The sequence below is a fragment of the Gambusia affinis genome, linkage group LG14 (genome assembly GCF_019740435.1).
Source record: "Gambusia affinis linkage group LG14, SWU_Gaff_1.0, whole genome shotgun sequence".
Classification (NCBI taxonomy): Eukaryota; Metazoa; Chordata; class Actinopteri; order Cyprinodontiformes; family Poeciliidae; genus Gambusia; species Gambusia affinis.
In genome coordinates this window covers 8444280-8460468 of record NC_057881.1, presented here as the reverse complement: position 1 = coordinate 8460468, position 16189 = coordinate 8444280, and the positions used below count along the sequence as shown (strand labels likewise).

The window sequence follows — 16189 nt, the reverse complement described above, 5'->3', positions numbered from 1 at the left end:
GTTGCTGGTGCCAATCCCCAGCTAACGTTCCGGGTGAGAGGCGGGGTACACCCTGGACAGGTCGCCAGTCTGTCGCAGTGATAAAAGATTTACTTTAATAATTTAAAGTTACCTTCCACAGAAAAAAATGAATTGAATGTGTGGAGACCGAACCATGAATAGACCAGGGTCCACTGGATTTCAATGAGACATTATTCTGGTGTCATAAAAGATAAATATATATCTAAAGATTTTTATTCATCTTTATCAGGAATAGCAGAACAGCTCTTTCTGGTTCGGAAATAATGTCACATCACCTGATGATGGACAAATTTTTGGAAAAGGTTGAAATTGCTGTTCTGTAAATTAAATATTATAATATCTCGTTTTTTTTCTGTTTTAGATATAGATTCGTTTTTATTTAAATATGCACGACGACAAATGTACATCACACCTCTTGGATGTTCTCATTTTAACTTTTGTTCTTCCCTGGAATGTAAATACATCCTTGTATTATTTTTAACCAACCAGTTGACTTTCTTCAGGATGTATCGGGTGCAAATTCCTCCTCAGCGTTAATCACGCTCTGTGGGAGGAAAGCGATCTAAGGTACATTTCCAAAGAAGAAACAACAAAGCATCCTTCCCTGCCACTCATCTGCAGTGCTCTCCAGTTTTGCTTTTGGGAACTTTATTAAAGCCTTCCGAGTTTCAACTCTCAAGTGGGCCCATCTGCTGCCTAGGAAACAGCGCTGAATACATTGGCAAGTGCTCCATTCATCCGTTCATGTTTGTTTTTTGGGACCTTTTGAAAATGGAGCAAAGCTCTTTTTGTTTTCTTTTTATGAGAGAATTTTCTTAACGTTGCAGCAGGTGCACATTGAAGTATCCCCGTTTTTTTACTGGCAGCTGTACGAGAGGCGGTTAAGAAAAAAAAAACATCTAAAAAATGTACCCCCTGGTTTTGGCTCCCGTCTCTTTTAGTGAGCAAAATGTGTTTCAGTATCATCAAGGTAGCAGCTGCTTAGAACATCTGGTGGCAGCATTCATGGAGCTCAGTGGGACCTGAGTGGAGCGGCGGACCCACCAGGGCCGGTGGGACGCTGCCCCACTTAGGCAGGGAAAGCAGCGCGGCATAGACTGACAAGCACGTTAGCAGCATGGCAGCCCTCCAGGAGACGGGCAGGAACGTAACCGTGGAAATGGGAGAGCAGCTCTTCTGTCGGTGGCTGCGTAACGGGGGGTGAGGGAAGCACGGAGGGAATTTCACACAAGGTTTCCGAATGGATGGAAGGTGATGTAAACTGGAGAAACCAGGTCGCTCTTTCATTTTCATTTAATACATGGAACAGTCCAAACAAGCAAAGAGGTGATGGAGAGAACCTCCCAAAGAAAGTCTGAATGCAAAGTGTGACTGACGGGCACTGCAAAGGAAGATAAGGCAAGCAAAGAGACAGGCATATTTACACAGATATGTCTCATGAATTTCAAATATGTTGTCCTGGGGTATTAGTCTTCAACATCTGCCTGGCTAGCCAAGGGGGATCTCATGGACGTCTTTGTGGGAACTCTGCAGAAATGACAAACCCACTTTGTACCCAGCAGGAGGCGGCATCAATCAGAGGCTCCTCAAACATTCAGCTGGAGTTTCCTTTGGATGTTTTCTCAATCTTTTATGTCTGCCTGTGCCTTTTTCTCAGGTGTGTTTGCTCTTCTACAAGCCTACGCCTTCCTGCAGTACCTGAAGGACAGACTCACCCGACAGGAATTTCAGACGCTTTTCTTCCTCGGGATCTCTCTCGCCGCCTGCATTGTCTTCCTCACAGTCATCTATCTCACCTACACAGGTTTGTATTTAGATTTTATGTAAACTTAATTTCTTTTTTCAAGTCTTAGACAACATATTTCTCCTAAATATTGACTTTCACCTTTTGTGACAGCATTGAAATATGTTATTTATTTATTTAAAAAAAGAAATTAAGAAAGTTGTAGCTGTAAGACGATTTGTATTAATTAGTTGTACTACTTGATGTTTGGTTTAAATCTGATTCACTGGATAATAAAAAATTTTGGATAATTTAACGATTAAAAGATAAAGAAGTTGTATATAACTTGACATTCAAACTCTGACTTGATTCAGGCTTTAACTAAAAGCATTTATTTTTTTCCCCCTGTTCATTAGTAACCCTCTGGGTTTTGTATAAACCTCAGTTAGCAGAATGAGCTTTATTGAACATTTTTGTGCACAGAAATGTTGAATTTTCTGTCATTTCATTTTGCGCTCAAACCAACATGGCTTCATATTCTCTCATTCATCTAAGATGGATTGTGTTCCCAACAGTCTCTTTATCCTATAATCTCTGGTTATTGTAAGTATAAATTCGGACCACAACACTCTTTTGTTTTCATACATCCAAAACTGACATCCTGGAAGATTATTGAATGTTGAGCTGAGAGGAACCTTGGCATTTACTCTGCCATATCGCTCAGCATTTTTAGATGACACAATGTAAAAAATGTTTTTGCAATATAACTTACTGTGGCTTGTTTTTGTTTTTTTTAACAAAACAGCAGACCTGATGCATTACAGCAAGGTGATGCTAAAGAGCAGTGGTCCCCAACCACTGGGCCGGTCCGTAGACCAATTGGTACCAGGCCGCACAAGAAATAATTAAATATGTCTGTTCTATGTATTGAGTCTGGAGGAGCTTTTATTTTGAAAATCTTAAACCGGATGTTGTCGGTTACGTCTTGCACGCCAACATGCAGGAGAATGAGTAATAAACAATGACATCGGTGTCGATCCTTACGGTGCGCGCAACCCCACCCCCAACACCCACCAACCCTCCGGTCCACAGAAAATTTACGAAGGGATGACCGGTCCGCTCTACTAAAAAGGTTGGGGACCACTGCTAAAGAGAATTTTTTGCTAAACATTCAGTCCAAAAATATAGATGGTTAAAATAAGCAAAAGGCTATTTTTTAAAAATCTATTTCCCATAATTTTGTGGTTAGGAACTTGTATTGTGGTTGGAAGACTTTTTCTGGGCAGATTGATTTAAATTTTTCTTGATGGCGATCCAGACCTGGAATTTAAGCCATTTCAGAGCTTTATTCTGCTGCCATGCGCTCATCCATGGTGTGACCTGCAGGCTTTCCCAGTGGGCTGCTAATCAGCATTCTGTGTCTGAAAATTACACTTGGAAGGCAAAATAGTAAACAAGCATAAACAGATATGAATGTTGAAGCTTTGAATATTTTTTTTTGTGTGCCTGTGTTGTGCTTGGTTTTTTGCATCTGCAGCCATCTGGGTGAACTTTAGGCACGTTGATGTTTTTCCCTAGACATTTCATCCCGCTGCGGCCATTATTCTGAACTTTAATATTCCTCTTCTCAGCTTATTTATTTGTTTCTTTTAGAGTTTAGAGTTAAAATTTGCCTGACCTAGATTTCCAAATCGTCCTATCGTCTTTCCTCACCCAGCGGTGCTTTGCCCCACAGCACATCCGAAAGTGAAAGTAAAAAAGTTAATTCCTTTAGATATCTGTAAACTTTGTTTGCAAAGTTTTGCCTGCGACATTTAAAAGTCAACGTTCTGCTGCTCAGGATAATATATACAGCTTGTCCAGGACTTCTCTAAGTGCAGACAGATGGTAGAGCCCTGCATACGGACTGCTGACTTGCATTCGTGCAGACGTTCTGTCACTTGGACACTGGCTTCGTCTGGTAAAACTTTGCCGTCTGTCTGCCATCAGAATTAAGCAGTAGGACTCTGATTGTTGGGCGCAGGGTGCCAGTTCTCCACCGAGACACTAACTACTCAGTCCTGTCTGTCAAACTTTCATTTCAGAGTCAGAAGATAGGAACAGTATTTTTTTTTCCCCCCCCTCAGTAGCTTTACCACTGAGCCAAGTATTGATTGGTTAAATCAGTACTATCCTATGAATCACCTTGTAGTGTGTCTCCATTTATATTCCTGCTGATTTTCTTCATCTCTTTTCTTGCTTGGTTTGGTTTACAGCTCTGTAACGTCTCATTTAGAGATCTCTCCATCTTGTTTTAACCACCTGAGCATTAGAAGGGCTACAGGACAGAATACAACTAAATATTGGTGTAAAGTTTTCAAGAACCTTAGAGTGTGTGGGGGTGTGTGCACCGTTTTTAATTTGTTTGGGCTCCAACAACCCTCAGGAAACTGAGCTGGAATATATTCTAGATCAAAGCCTAACTAAGAGACATTTGCAAATGCCCTGTGAGGTCTAATTTGCAACTTAAATGGTTTCACTTACATTTGAAAACAAGTCAATTCCACTAATTAAATAGCATCAATAAAATATATTTTGAGCATAGACGTGTTCTCTGCCAAAGGATTTCTTGTCTTTAGGCTCCTATTGCTTTGTGCATTTCGCCACTACTGGACTTGCTATTCATGTTTTATTTTAGTCGATATTTGAGTTTTATTTTATTTTATTTTTTAACAACAAAGATACTTTGAGAAAGTTGAATTCTAATAATTTCTGCAAATACCAAGTTAGCTCGTTTAGTGCCAGAGGAAAACCTCAACTGGAAGAGTTAACTTTCTGTTTAGAAAAACATTTTGCATACAAGAGCTCTAACTTCAATTTAGTCTCGTAATTTTACGGTGCAGGTCTTTTTACATAAGTAAAAATACTTTGATTTTTTTAATTGAAAAATTGCTTAATTGTATGTTATTTTTGACACAGACTAGATTACTTTGAAACAATTTGTAGTTTAGCTTTACTGGTTGGTACAAATTTTAAATTCCTTCCCAGTTTTATTTCCAGATTTAATCCCATCCTCGAGCACAGATATTTTTTAAAAATACTATTAAGCTCCATGATTGTTTGCTTAGGAGAGACTGGACCTTTTAAGTCACTAAGTTATTAATGATTTTGTTGAATCCCAGGTCATGTTGGTATTATTGTTAATTAGAAAGCAGAGACAGCAGAGTCCTTGATGCTGAACCGCATATCAAATCTCCGGTCGTTTATCTGCAGGGCAGAGATAATAAATGGGAGGAATGTCTTAATCATTAGTCATTTTAGTTTGACCCACATTTATTTAGTAAAAAGGTTTGGAGCCTCCATCCTGTCATTTACAACTGCCCAATTGTTCTGCTTTGAATAAAACGAGGAAATAGTTTTATTGTGAAGTTATTTATTTCAGACTATATATGTATTCTCTGCTGTCAGTGTTGCTGAAATAACAATAGACCCGAACCTTCCTGTTAGTTTTTCTTGCATTTATTATTTTGCCTAAAGAGCAACCAAATGTTTTCATAGTTTTAGGAACTTTTTATTGTTCCACTTCAGATTAATATAGTTCAGCAAACCTTCCACACACCTACAAACAGTCCTTGCATGTCAAGTGTTTAATAAAAAGCATTAACACAAAAGCATTACCTTATTGATCGTCTCTCCTGTCTGCAGGATACATCGCTCCATGGAGCGGTCGCTTCTACTCGCTCTGGGACACCGGGTAAGCTCTGCTGACCTTCACACTCCCAACTGTCGATGGAACACTTGTCCGTTCGACCGCGTGTGTGCATTTGTTTTCTGAGACAGCAATAAAGCCGTCCTGCATCGTCCCTGGAGGAAAAACGCTGCTGATCCAGGCCGTGTTGAACAACGCATGAGGCACTTGCTGTTCTCCAGATGCTCTGAAAATGCGGGATTTTTCCAGTACAAGCGATCAATCCCTTAAACTCTAACTTGCTGAAATAAGCAGAACGGGGATATTTTGTTTGGGATTTTTTATTTTTTTCAGCTCTGTCCTTCCAGAAAGAAAATCTGCTATCCTAGTTTCTCAGATTTTTCAAGCTGCAACATCAAACCGCTTGAATATTTAAAATAATATTTTTAGATACAGCTCACAGAGACACTGCACTGAACCCCATTAAAATCTCCTGGTTATTCCATCAAATATTGATTTCTGAACTCTTTCTGAGTTAAATCATTTGTATTGTTGTTTCTAAATCAATATGAACTTGTTTCCTTTTACATTATTTAAGGTATGAAAGCGCTGCAGCTTTTTCATTATTGTGACCATTTCTCACTTTCTGCAAATAAATACTAACATTTTGCTTGGAATTTGAGAGACATGTTGTCAATAGTTCATAGGACAAAAGAAATGTTCATTTTACTCAAACATAAACCTATAAAAAGTAAAATCAGATACCTGATAATCTTGCAGTGATCTCTTAATTCTTTCCAGAGCTCACTACAAAATTTTATATATATACATATATATAAAATTTCTCCAATTAGTGTTTTACCTCACAGTAGAGAAATTTTAATCCACTTTTTTAAAGCCTTATTTCAGGCCTGTTTAAGGTCATGCAACATCATCTCAATCAGATCTAAGTTTCGGCTTTGACTAGGCCTATTAAAAATGGTCACTTTGTTTATGAAACCATTTAGAGGGGGTTATCTGGTGTGATTCTGGATCATTATCCAGCTCTGGGTGAGCTTCAGTTTAACGTCACAAACTGATGGCTGGAGATTCTCCTTCAGGGTTTTCACATAGAAAGCAGTTCTATTAATTGCATGTCAGTTACACAGCAAAACGGCACCAGAGCATCATACCACTACCACCATGTTTGATGGTAGGATGAGGTCCTTTTTCTAATGTTGGTATTAGATGTGATATATGATGCACATCTGCCAGAAAATCTCTCTCACACTTCATCGTTTCTCACAATATTTCTCCAAAAGTCTTGGGAATCATGAAGATCTTTTTGACCAATGTGAGACAGACCATTGTGTTCATTTAAGCCAGCAGTGGTTTTCACTGTGGATATGTTTTGCCCGGTCTCTTTCCTGTCATTGAATCGTGTTGACTGAACTTAACCGAGGGAAGCAAGGCCTGCAATGCTTCAGATGCTCTGTATTATTTTGTGACCTCCAGGATGAGTTGTCTATGTGCTCTGTGTGTAAAATTTACAGCCTGGAACTCCTGGAAATGTTCACAATTCAGCATTTCATGTTTTCTCCATTTGTGGATAATGAGTCACTGGTTCACTGCAGTCCCAAAGCTACAGAAATGTCTCTGTAACCCATTTCAGACTGTTTCTCATCTTCTCTTGAACATTAAGACATGATGTATTGCTTTTTGAGATATTTTATCATCTTTCATTTAAGAGATTAAGTGAATCTTCAATTCTTCACACCTGAAGAATAAAACATTCATAAGAAGATAATCAGCCTCAATATGGCTTTTAAAGTGATTTAAAATGTGGTTAATTGGATGTTTTATAATTTAAAAAAATACTTTCTTACATAAAGCCATTTAGTTTCTAAATGTAAACTGCATTTTGTATTTATTATTTTTATTTGATAATATAGAATTTCTTTGATTTTTAAACATTAATTTTGATCAAAATGGCAAAAGCACAAATAACATCTAAGGGATAAATACCTTTTCTTTTCACTGTGTACACAAAAGCTACTGACAATGTTCATTTTTGGCTAAATGAAATCTGAAATTACAATCAATTAAATCAGATTTACCATAATCATATTCAAATCTGATTAGTACACAAAGTAGAAATGATTCTTTTATCCTTGATCAGAAGATCTGTTGCGTAATTGTTTTGTTTTCAGGGAGAGTACATAAATTATAATTATAACCTCTGTTCTTTCCTCCTCTCATGTCTCCATAGTTACGCCAAGATCCACATCCCCATCATTGCATCGGTGTCGGAGCACCAGCCGACCACATGGGTGTCCTTCTTCTTTGATCTCCACATCCTGGTCTGCACCTTCCCAGCAGGCCTTTGGTTTTGCATCAAGAACATCAATGATGAACGCGTGTTTGGTGCGAAGATTTTTTTATTTATTTTTTGAATATTTACATCATAAAACCTTAATTTGACCTGTGGCGTTGAGCTGCAACGTGAGCTGTCTGTGTTTTTTCCTACTGCTGCCTTCAGTTTATTTATTCCTGCTTTGCTTTCTGCAAATATTGTTTATTTTGCTAAAAACGGTGATGCTGAATCCATTATTATGGGTCGAGCTGAGATCTACTGTGTAGACTTTAAATAAATCAAACAGGTTTTGATGTTTATGAGGGACAAACAATGAAGCCTGATGACTTCAATGCTTTAAAAGATTTATCTTCAAACATTGGATTTTCTCCCACTTTGGATGAAGTTATAGAAATTGGTCAGCCCTTAACGTACTATAGGCTTCTAATATTGTGGGAATGTATCTTTGTTTTGTCAGTTAGTGAGAAATCTTCAAAACCATCCAGAGACAAAGGCAGATAGAATACAGAATGTTTGCTCATAAGTTAGTAATAGTAGAGCTCAATACAGCTGCTCAGTTTGCTTTCAACATGTCAAACCTGCTACAAGCAGAACACAGACCAACATATTGCTCTGTGGTGTAGATAATTAAGAGATGGAGCTGGTTGTCTTGCATGCAGCCATTTCTCCAGCTCTGGATAAACCTTTCCTGTTGAGTTTGGAACCAAACACACAAGTTTAATTGCTGATGTTTTTCAATGTGCCTGTGTTTGTTGTTGTTTTAGATTGTATAAGAAGTTATTAACAGATCTCTATTCACTTATTTTTGTGCTAGCTGATTGTATGCAAAATACATAAACATGTTACAATGAATGGCAATTAACTTCAGCATTAAAATAATTACTAATTACTAATTTAGCCTAAAGGCTAAACTCCTGTCACACCCTTTATTCAAAATATAACATTCAGACTATGCCTCCCTAATGCAGCTTATGAATGACTTTTATTAACTGGCTGCATGTAGTATTTATGCGTTTGTCTGGCGTAGATTTGTCACTTTGGTATTAGCATCTTAAATTAATTTAGAACAGGGGAAAGCAAATTGAGAATTAGATGTTTCTAGAAACACTTATCAGGGGGAAAATGTGTAAGGACAAACATATCAAATCCTTCTAGATATCATTTACCAGCTAAAAAAAAACCAAACAAACTTAAGATGATTTTGTTTTTCTGTCGGCTCATCAGCAGCTCTCTGTGCTTTGCTCTTGTTGTTCTGTGGTTTGTAATGAAACATTTCAGATCGTCCCAACCTGTAGTTTGTCTAATTTGAAGTATTCCTATTCTTAAGGCCACTTCAAACTGTGATAACTTTGGAAAAACATTCATAATCAGGCTTATTTAATAGTTAATCAGAAGCTTTATCCACTGCCTTTGTTATGAAGCTGCAGTTCATTTACACTTTATGCTCACATAGCAGAGAAGGAAGAAAGCTTTCATAATTACTTTTTTACTAAAAGTATTAATGCTGGCTCACTAATACTGTCTACATAATTGATTATTTCTAGTTGGGGTAACTATTTTTGAATAGTGTGAAACTAAAGTGACATTTGCAGTTTTGCACAAATCCTCTAGACAAAACCTGCTGCAGAAGAAACGCAGAGGAGCTTAGTGTAACCAACTCTCTTTTCTAATATACTTTGAGTCTGACATTAATAACAGACTACAGCAAATCCTGCCGCATGTTAATCTTTTCCTTTACTGTTCAAATTTCAAATGATTCTTGGAACAAAATCTGGCAATTGATGCATATGTGAAATATGAAAAATTGTCATGTAGATGCATGTAATGTCACATTAGAGGTTGCGCTAAATGTTTTATTCCTTCCAGCAGCCAGGGTCACGTTACCCACGTCTTGGCGCTTGTGGAGTTTTTGTGAACTTTAGGCTGACAGGTGCTTCATTGTTCTTGATGAAATAAATGTTCCTCCACCACAAGGTCTTCATTCATGTCAGGATGGAGCTGAAAGCCCTCATTCTGCAGTGGTTATCTGTTGTCCTTACATGCCTTGGTAGAATATTTTTGATTTGCTTGGGGTTATAAATCAGCCTCCTGTTTTGTGACTCAGCTGCTTATTAAGTTCTTTCAGCTCTTAAGCAGACCGACCGCAGCCTCACAAAACTTTTTATGTTTGCAGTAAAAGACACTTGGAGCACCAAAGGAAGGCATATTTTTGTTCTTAAGAAAAGGATCATTGCAGTCTGCATCTGTTCTGCAGCTAATTAACCAGTAACAGTTATTGACAACCTGTAGAGCAGGTTGGGCAAGGATAATGTTCAGCCATTGTTCTCTCTGTTCAGGGTTCTGCAAAGACTGATTATGCTGCCTAACTTTTACTGCCCAGTCTCTTTATTTTGCAGGTTTATCTCCGTTCAGCTACATTCAGACCTTGTTTATCCTCATCTGACCTTTTTGTTCTGCTTCAAATGATTTCTTACCCTCCTTTCTCTTCTCTCTGCCTGCCCAGTGGCCCTGTACGCCATCAGTGCCGTGTACTTTGCCGGAGTAATGGTGAGGCTCATGCTGACGTTGACTCCGGTGGTGTGCATGCTCTCTGCTGTGGCGTTCTCCAGCGTTTTTGAGCATTACATGGGAGACGACTCCAAGAGGGAGAAGCCGCCTGCTGAAGATAGCAGCGACGAGGACGACAAGAGGAACTCTGGGAATCTTTACGACAAGGCGAGTCTCGCTGGAAAAACCCAGAGCTTTATTTTTGTAGTAGTTCAAAAGTAAAGGGAAACTTGTTTTATACAGACTAATTGCACACACAGTGAAATATTATCAGTGTTTGTGTTATTGTTGATGGTTATGTCTAAGAGAAAGTTAATACTTGAATCTGAAAATGACATAAATGGTGAAGCCAACTTACTGACCAGACGGGTTCATCATCATTAAGGCCAATGTTGGTGTTTTTGGTGCCAAGTCCAGCTGGACCAAGAAATCGGCTTCTCCTTAGATCTTGTTAGCATTTGTGTGTCAATAACTGTCTGCTGGACTGTCATGTCAACAGTATTCCCAATAACTGCATAGAGCATAACAAACAAATAATTTTGTTTACGTATACTGTACTTCAAATAGCTGTCCGTGGACATACTTTTCGGTTATCAATTATCTTTTACTTACAAAAGATAATTAAAAACATAAACACTTCAAATATGCCAGGTTTTGTGTAGTATATCTATATTAAACCTACATGTGTTGAGTTTTACGCTGAAATGAACTGACTTGGATGCACCTGTATATTTAGGTGTTAATGAACTGCTGAGGTTTCGCCACAACCTTTGCAGTTTGAATCTATTGACACATCTCTCTGCTTCCCTCCTCGCTCCCCAGCTGTTTGAGTAAACTATGATTCAGCAGTGACTCAGCTGCTACAGTTTCATGCTGTTGCCATCCTCCTAGCGGGCTCACGTTGAATTTAGAAGCGTGTTCTGGAATCATTTCACAACAGTAATTAAAAAAAATAAGAAATGGAAAGATTCTTCCTACCCTGCGACACCAGTAGCACTTTTCTGGAGGTGTTTATGTTTAAGGAACAAGTCTTGTAAACCAAATAAATGCCTATAAAAATACATATTGCTCTGCACACGCAGTTATTGAGAGCATTAAATGCATTGAATGAAATAGAACATTATAATTTAAGCATTGTTTATACTGACAGCTTAATTTAGAGAGATTGTAAACACTTTTATGAGCAAATCGTTCAGCACCACCAACGTGTCGTCCTGCAGAAAGCTTGTTTGTTAAAGGATTCTGTCCTCTGAAGTAGTCCTGTTTACATTCGGTTAGTTAGGTCCTTAATTAAGTTTTATTTATTCAGGCAGTTTAATCAAGGTAATGGGTCTGTTCCAAAAGAGCAACCTGTGAAGAAAGTACAAGCTCTTCTCATCAAATCAGAAAGCCAAACATTTATCACGCACAGCAGCTCGAGATCTCATTACAAATGCCAGTAAACTGCCACGATTCAGATTCTGTGCATTTCAAATGAGCTTATACCTTAACTAAATGCTAATCACAATATTATATCCAAGCACAATGCTAGACAATTGGATTCACTTTTTGGGATTGAATTAAAATCAATCCTTTATGAGATTCATGTTGCCAATCTTGCCCTGCGACAGACTGGCGACTTGTCCAGGATATAGCTGGAGATGGGCACCAGCACCCCTCCCAACCCCATTAGAGACAAGGGTGCACAGAAAACGGATGGATATTGTTAGGCCTGTCACGATAGCAAATTTTGCTGAACGATTAATTGTCTCAAAAAACTATTGCGATAGACGATAGTATTGTTTGAAGACCTTTTTACACAGATTTAATGGAAATGACGTAATAATGCATGTGATTTCCTGCCAAAGATAGATAGACTTTATTTTCAAAAGAACACCCAACACTGGAACTGATAAACAAAACAACCAAAAATAAAAATAAAATTGATTCTCCGTCTCCATTAAATTGATTAAACCAATCTTTCTCAAACTGGTGCAGCTAGCTTACCAAAGGATTGTGTTATAAATAATAATGGATAATTGAGTTAAGACAATTTATACCACAGCAGATACAGAAAACTACAAATGAAACAATTCAATCATATAAAAATCTATTATCAATCTCTTTATGTTAAATAAATTTTTAAAAATGACATTATTTAAATATTTAGTCATTATTTCATCTATAGTTTGAGTCATGCAGAACTGATGTGTTCGTTTCCATAGCAACGATCAGAAGCAAGACCTTGCACCAGAGCTCCAGTGCGGTCATTGATGACATCACAGACCTTCTATGATGACCTCATAGAAGGGCAATGATACTTTAAATTAGTGTAAATCAGTTCATCATCAGTCAGGATCCAAACAGTTCACTGAAACGAATCTTAGTGTCGGACAAATATTTTTACCAGTACAGAGATGCCTTACCCCTTGATTTTTCCTCTTGGTTGGGGACTTGGATACCTCGTCACAGCAGGAATGAAAAAACTGTGCGACCATTACCTGCCAGGAAAGGACGTAGACCAGAGTGCCTCTCCAGACGAGAGCACTTCCTGTGGGAACCAACCTACAATGGTTCCCAAAGAAGAGCAAACGGACCCGGCTGGGTCCGTTTGCCTAGAAGAGCAAGCGGACCCGGCTGGATCCGTTTGCCTAGAAGAGCAAGCGTACCCGGCTGGGTCCGTTTGCCTAGAAGAGCAAGCGGACCCGGCTGGGTCCGTTTGCCTAGAAGAGCAAGCGGACCCGGCTGGGTCCGTTTGCCTAGAAGAGCAAGCGGACCCGGCTGGGTCCGTTTGCCTAGAAGAGCAAGCGTACCCGGCTGGGTCCGTTTGCCTAGAAGAGCAAGCGGACCCGGCTGGGTCCGTTTGCCTAGAAGAGCAAGCGGACCCGGCTGAGGCTGGGTCCGTTTGCCTAGAAGAGCAAACTGACCCGGCTGAGGCTGGGTCCGTTTGCCTAGAAGAGCAAGCGGACCCGGCTGAGGCTGGGTCCGCTTGCCTAGAAGAGCAAACGGACCAGGCTGGGTCCGTTTGCCTAGAAGAGCAAGCGGACCAGGCTGGGTCCGTTTGCCTAGAAGAGCAAACGGACCCGGCTGAGGCTGGGTCCGTTTGCCTAGAAGAGCAAGCGGACCCGGCTGAGGCTGGGTCCGTTTGCCTAGAAGAGCAAGCGGACCCGGCTGGGTCCGTTTGCCTAGATGAGCAAGCGGACCCGGCTGGGTCCGTTTGCCTAGAAGAGCAAGCGGACCCGGCTGAGGCTGGGTCCGTTTGCCTAGAAGAGCAAGCGGACCCGGCTGAGGCTGGGTCCGTTTGCCTAGAAGAGCAAGCGGACCCATCTGGGTCCGTTTGCCTAGAAGAGCAAACGGACCCGGCTGAGGCTGGGTCCGTTTGCCTAGAAGAGCAAGCGGACCCATCTGGGTCCGTTTGCCTAGAAGAGCAAGCGGACCCATCTGGGTCCGTTTGCCTAGAAGAGCAAACGGACCAGGCTGGGTCCGTTTGCCTAGAAGAGGAGCCAGAACCTCTGAATGTGGAGGATCAAAATAGCACAGAGGACAAAACAAGCGTCCATATTGAGGAGGGAGAAATGAGGGTCAGTCACATGGAAGACTGGGATCCTGAAATATACGACAGGATAGATGATGAAGCTTTCTGGATGTGTATCGTGCCAATATTTTACTTTTTGTTTACCTTGTGCTGGGTGTTTTTTCCGTGTTTTATTTCTTTCTGGGCCGGTAATTCCATACTTTTCACTCTTGGAATTGCTTTGTTCAGTTTTAATGTTTCTACATTTGAAAGTTTTGCACCCCTTGTGGATATATTTTACCATTATTCCGTCTGAAGTTTCTCTCCAGGCACTCTAAAATCACGTCTGTCTAATTGGTCTCTCTAAATTCTCTTTAGGTGCAGATAAAAAAAAAAAAATTTGTAATTAAACTTTATAAATAGTTTGCAGGTTTCTCTCCGGGTGCTCCGGCTTCCTGCCACAGTCTAAAAAGATTTAGTGAGCTTTATAGTGAATGCAAATTGACAATATCAATACTATATATCTACATCTATAGATAGATGTTTATATATCTATCTATATAAAGATATAGATATATCGATATCAATAAATATATATATATATATATATATATATATATATATATATATATATATATATATATATATAAATTTAAATTTATAAGTATATATCTATGTATAAATATATACTGATATTTATATATCTATCTATATAAATATCTATATATAGATATATGCAAATTGACACTAATAATATTAATACTATATACCTACATATATAGATCTATATATAGATCTGCATCTATATCCATATATAGATCTATATATAGATCTACATCCATATATAGATCTGCATCTATATCCATATATAGATCTATATATAGATCTATATCCATATATAGATATAGATCTATATATCATCTACATCTTTATGTATAGAGATGTAGATAGATATATATATATATATATATATATATATATATATATATAGATATGTATATCTCTCTATATATATGTATATATACACACACACACATACTGTAATTAATGTGTTTTACATACTGTAAAACACATTTTATACATACATAAGCCGCATGTGCCTACATTGAAACATGAGATATTTACAAAGAAAGACGGTACACAGAAGGTGTTTTTAAAGTTTTAATAATATGCCGTAGCTTTTCTGTCTGGACAGCAGCAATATAGCAAAACAACACTAACAGGGCTGGTTTAAATGACATACGGTTAAAAGTCACGGAGAGCCGTCATCCTCTTCCTCCTGGGCACTGAAACCATGGAAGTCTTCTTCCTCAGTGTCTGTTTCCTTCTTTATCGGCCAGCTCGATTGCTTTTAACTTGAAAGCTGTATCATATGCACTTCTTCTTGCATCCTCCATGATGAGGGTCTATTCAAGCTAATTTTATTCATCCACAAAGCACGATGTTACATTAGTCTTCCTCTACAGATATATTCCAGCTGTCTCACGCTTACCTTTTCTGCTCCAGCGCCCCAACTGGCCGTTAGAAAAAATTCATTAATAAGTCGCATCGTTGTATAAGCGCAGTCATATATATATATATACACACACATGTATATACACATGTATATATATATGTATATACACACACACACAATTATTTCCACATGTGTATATATATATATATATATATATGTCACGATAGCAAATTTTGCTGAACGATTAATTGTCTCAAAAAACTATTGTGATAGACGATAGTATTGTTTGAAGACCTTTTTACACAGATTTAATGGAAATGACATAATAATGCATGTGATTTCCTGTCAAAGATAGATACACTTTATTTTCAAAAGAACACCCAACACTGGAACTTATAAACAAAATAAACAAAACAACCAAAAATAAAAATAAAATTGATTCTCCGTCTCCATTAACAAAAATGTACTTGAATAAGTACGAAATAACCTAAAGCCAAAGTGTAAATAAATACTGCATTCAACCAAAAGAGTGCAGATTATAAAGTCTGTTTACCATATTGCCCTTCAGTAATCATTAGATTTAAATAGAGAAGATGGAACATCGACTACCTGATGCAATAAAACTTTTATCATTCTAAGATTGTGGCTTGTGAAGTGTGTGGTGTGTGATCATCCTGTAGTGTGTGGTGTGTTATGCTAGATCGTTGTGGCGCTCCGATCTAAATCAGGGGTTTTCCCCACTGGGATCGTTACCGCAGCCTGTTGAATGTGACAGGTAGCCAATCAGAAAGCGCGGATTGTCCTCGTGCTTTCTGAGGGGAAATTACAGAGGGGAATCCCAAACAGCTGAAACGGCGCAACCTGAAGTCCAGCGGACATTGGAGATAATATGTGGAAACAACATTAAGGTTTATAAAACATTTTGTACA

The 16189-nt window shown here is 38.6% G+C and overlaps 1 protein-coding gene across 1 annotated transcript in view; it reads left to right on the top strand.

Annotated features, from left to right (window-relative positions):
• LOC122843380 (dolichyl-diphosphooligosaccharide--protein glycosyltransferase subunit STT3B) overlaps positions 1-16189 on the top strand; it is a 113461-nt gene that overhangs the window by 80546 nt on the left and 16726 nt on the right. Inside the window, exons 7-10 of the mRNA XM_044138063.1 lie at positions 1679-1825; positions 5429-5477; positions 7660-7814; positions 10268-10479. Coding sequence (XP_043993998.1) covers positions 1679-1825; positions 5429-5477; positions 7660-7814; positions 10268-10479 — 563 coding nt within the window. The remainder of the gene's footprint in view (positions 1-1678; positions 1826-5428; positions 5478-7659; positions 7815-10267; positions 10480-16189) is intronic.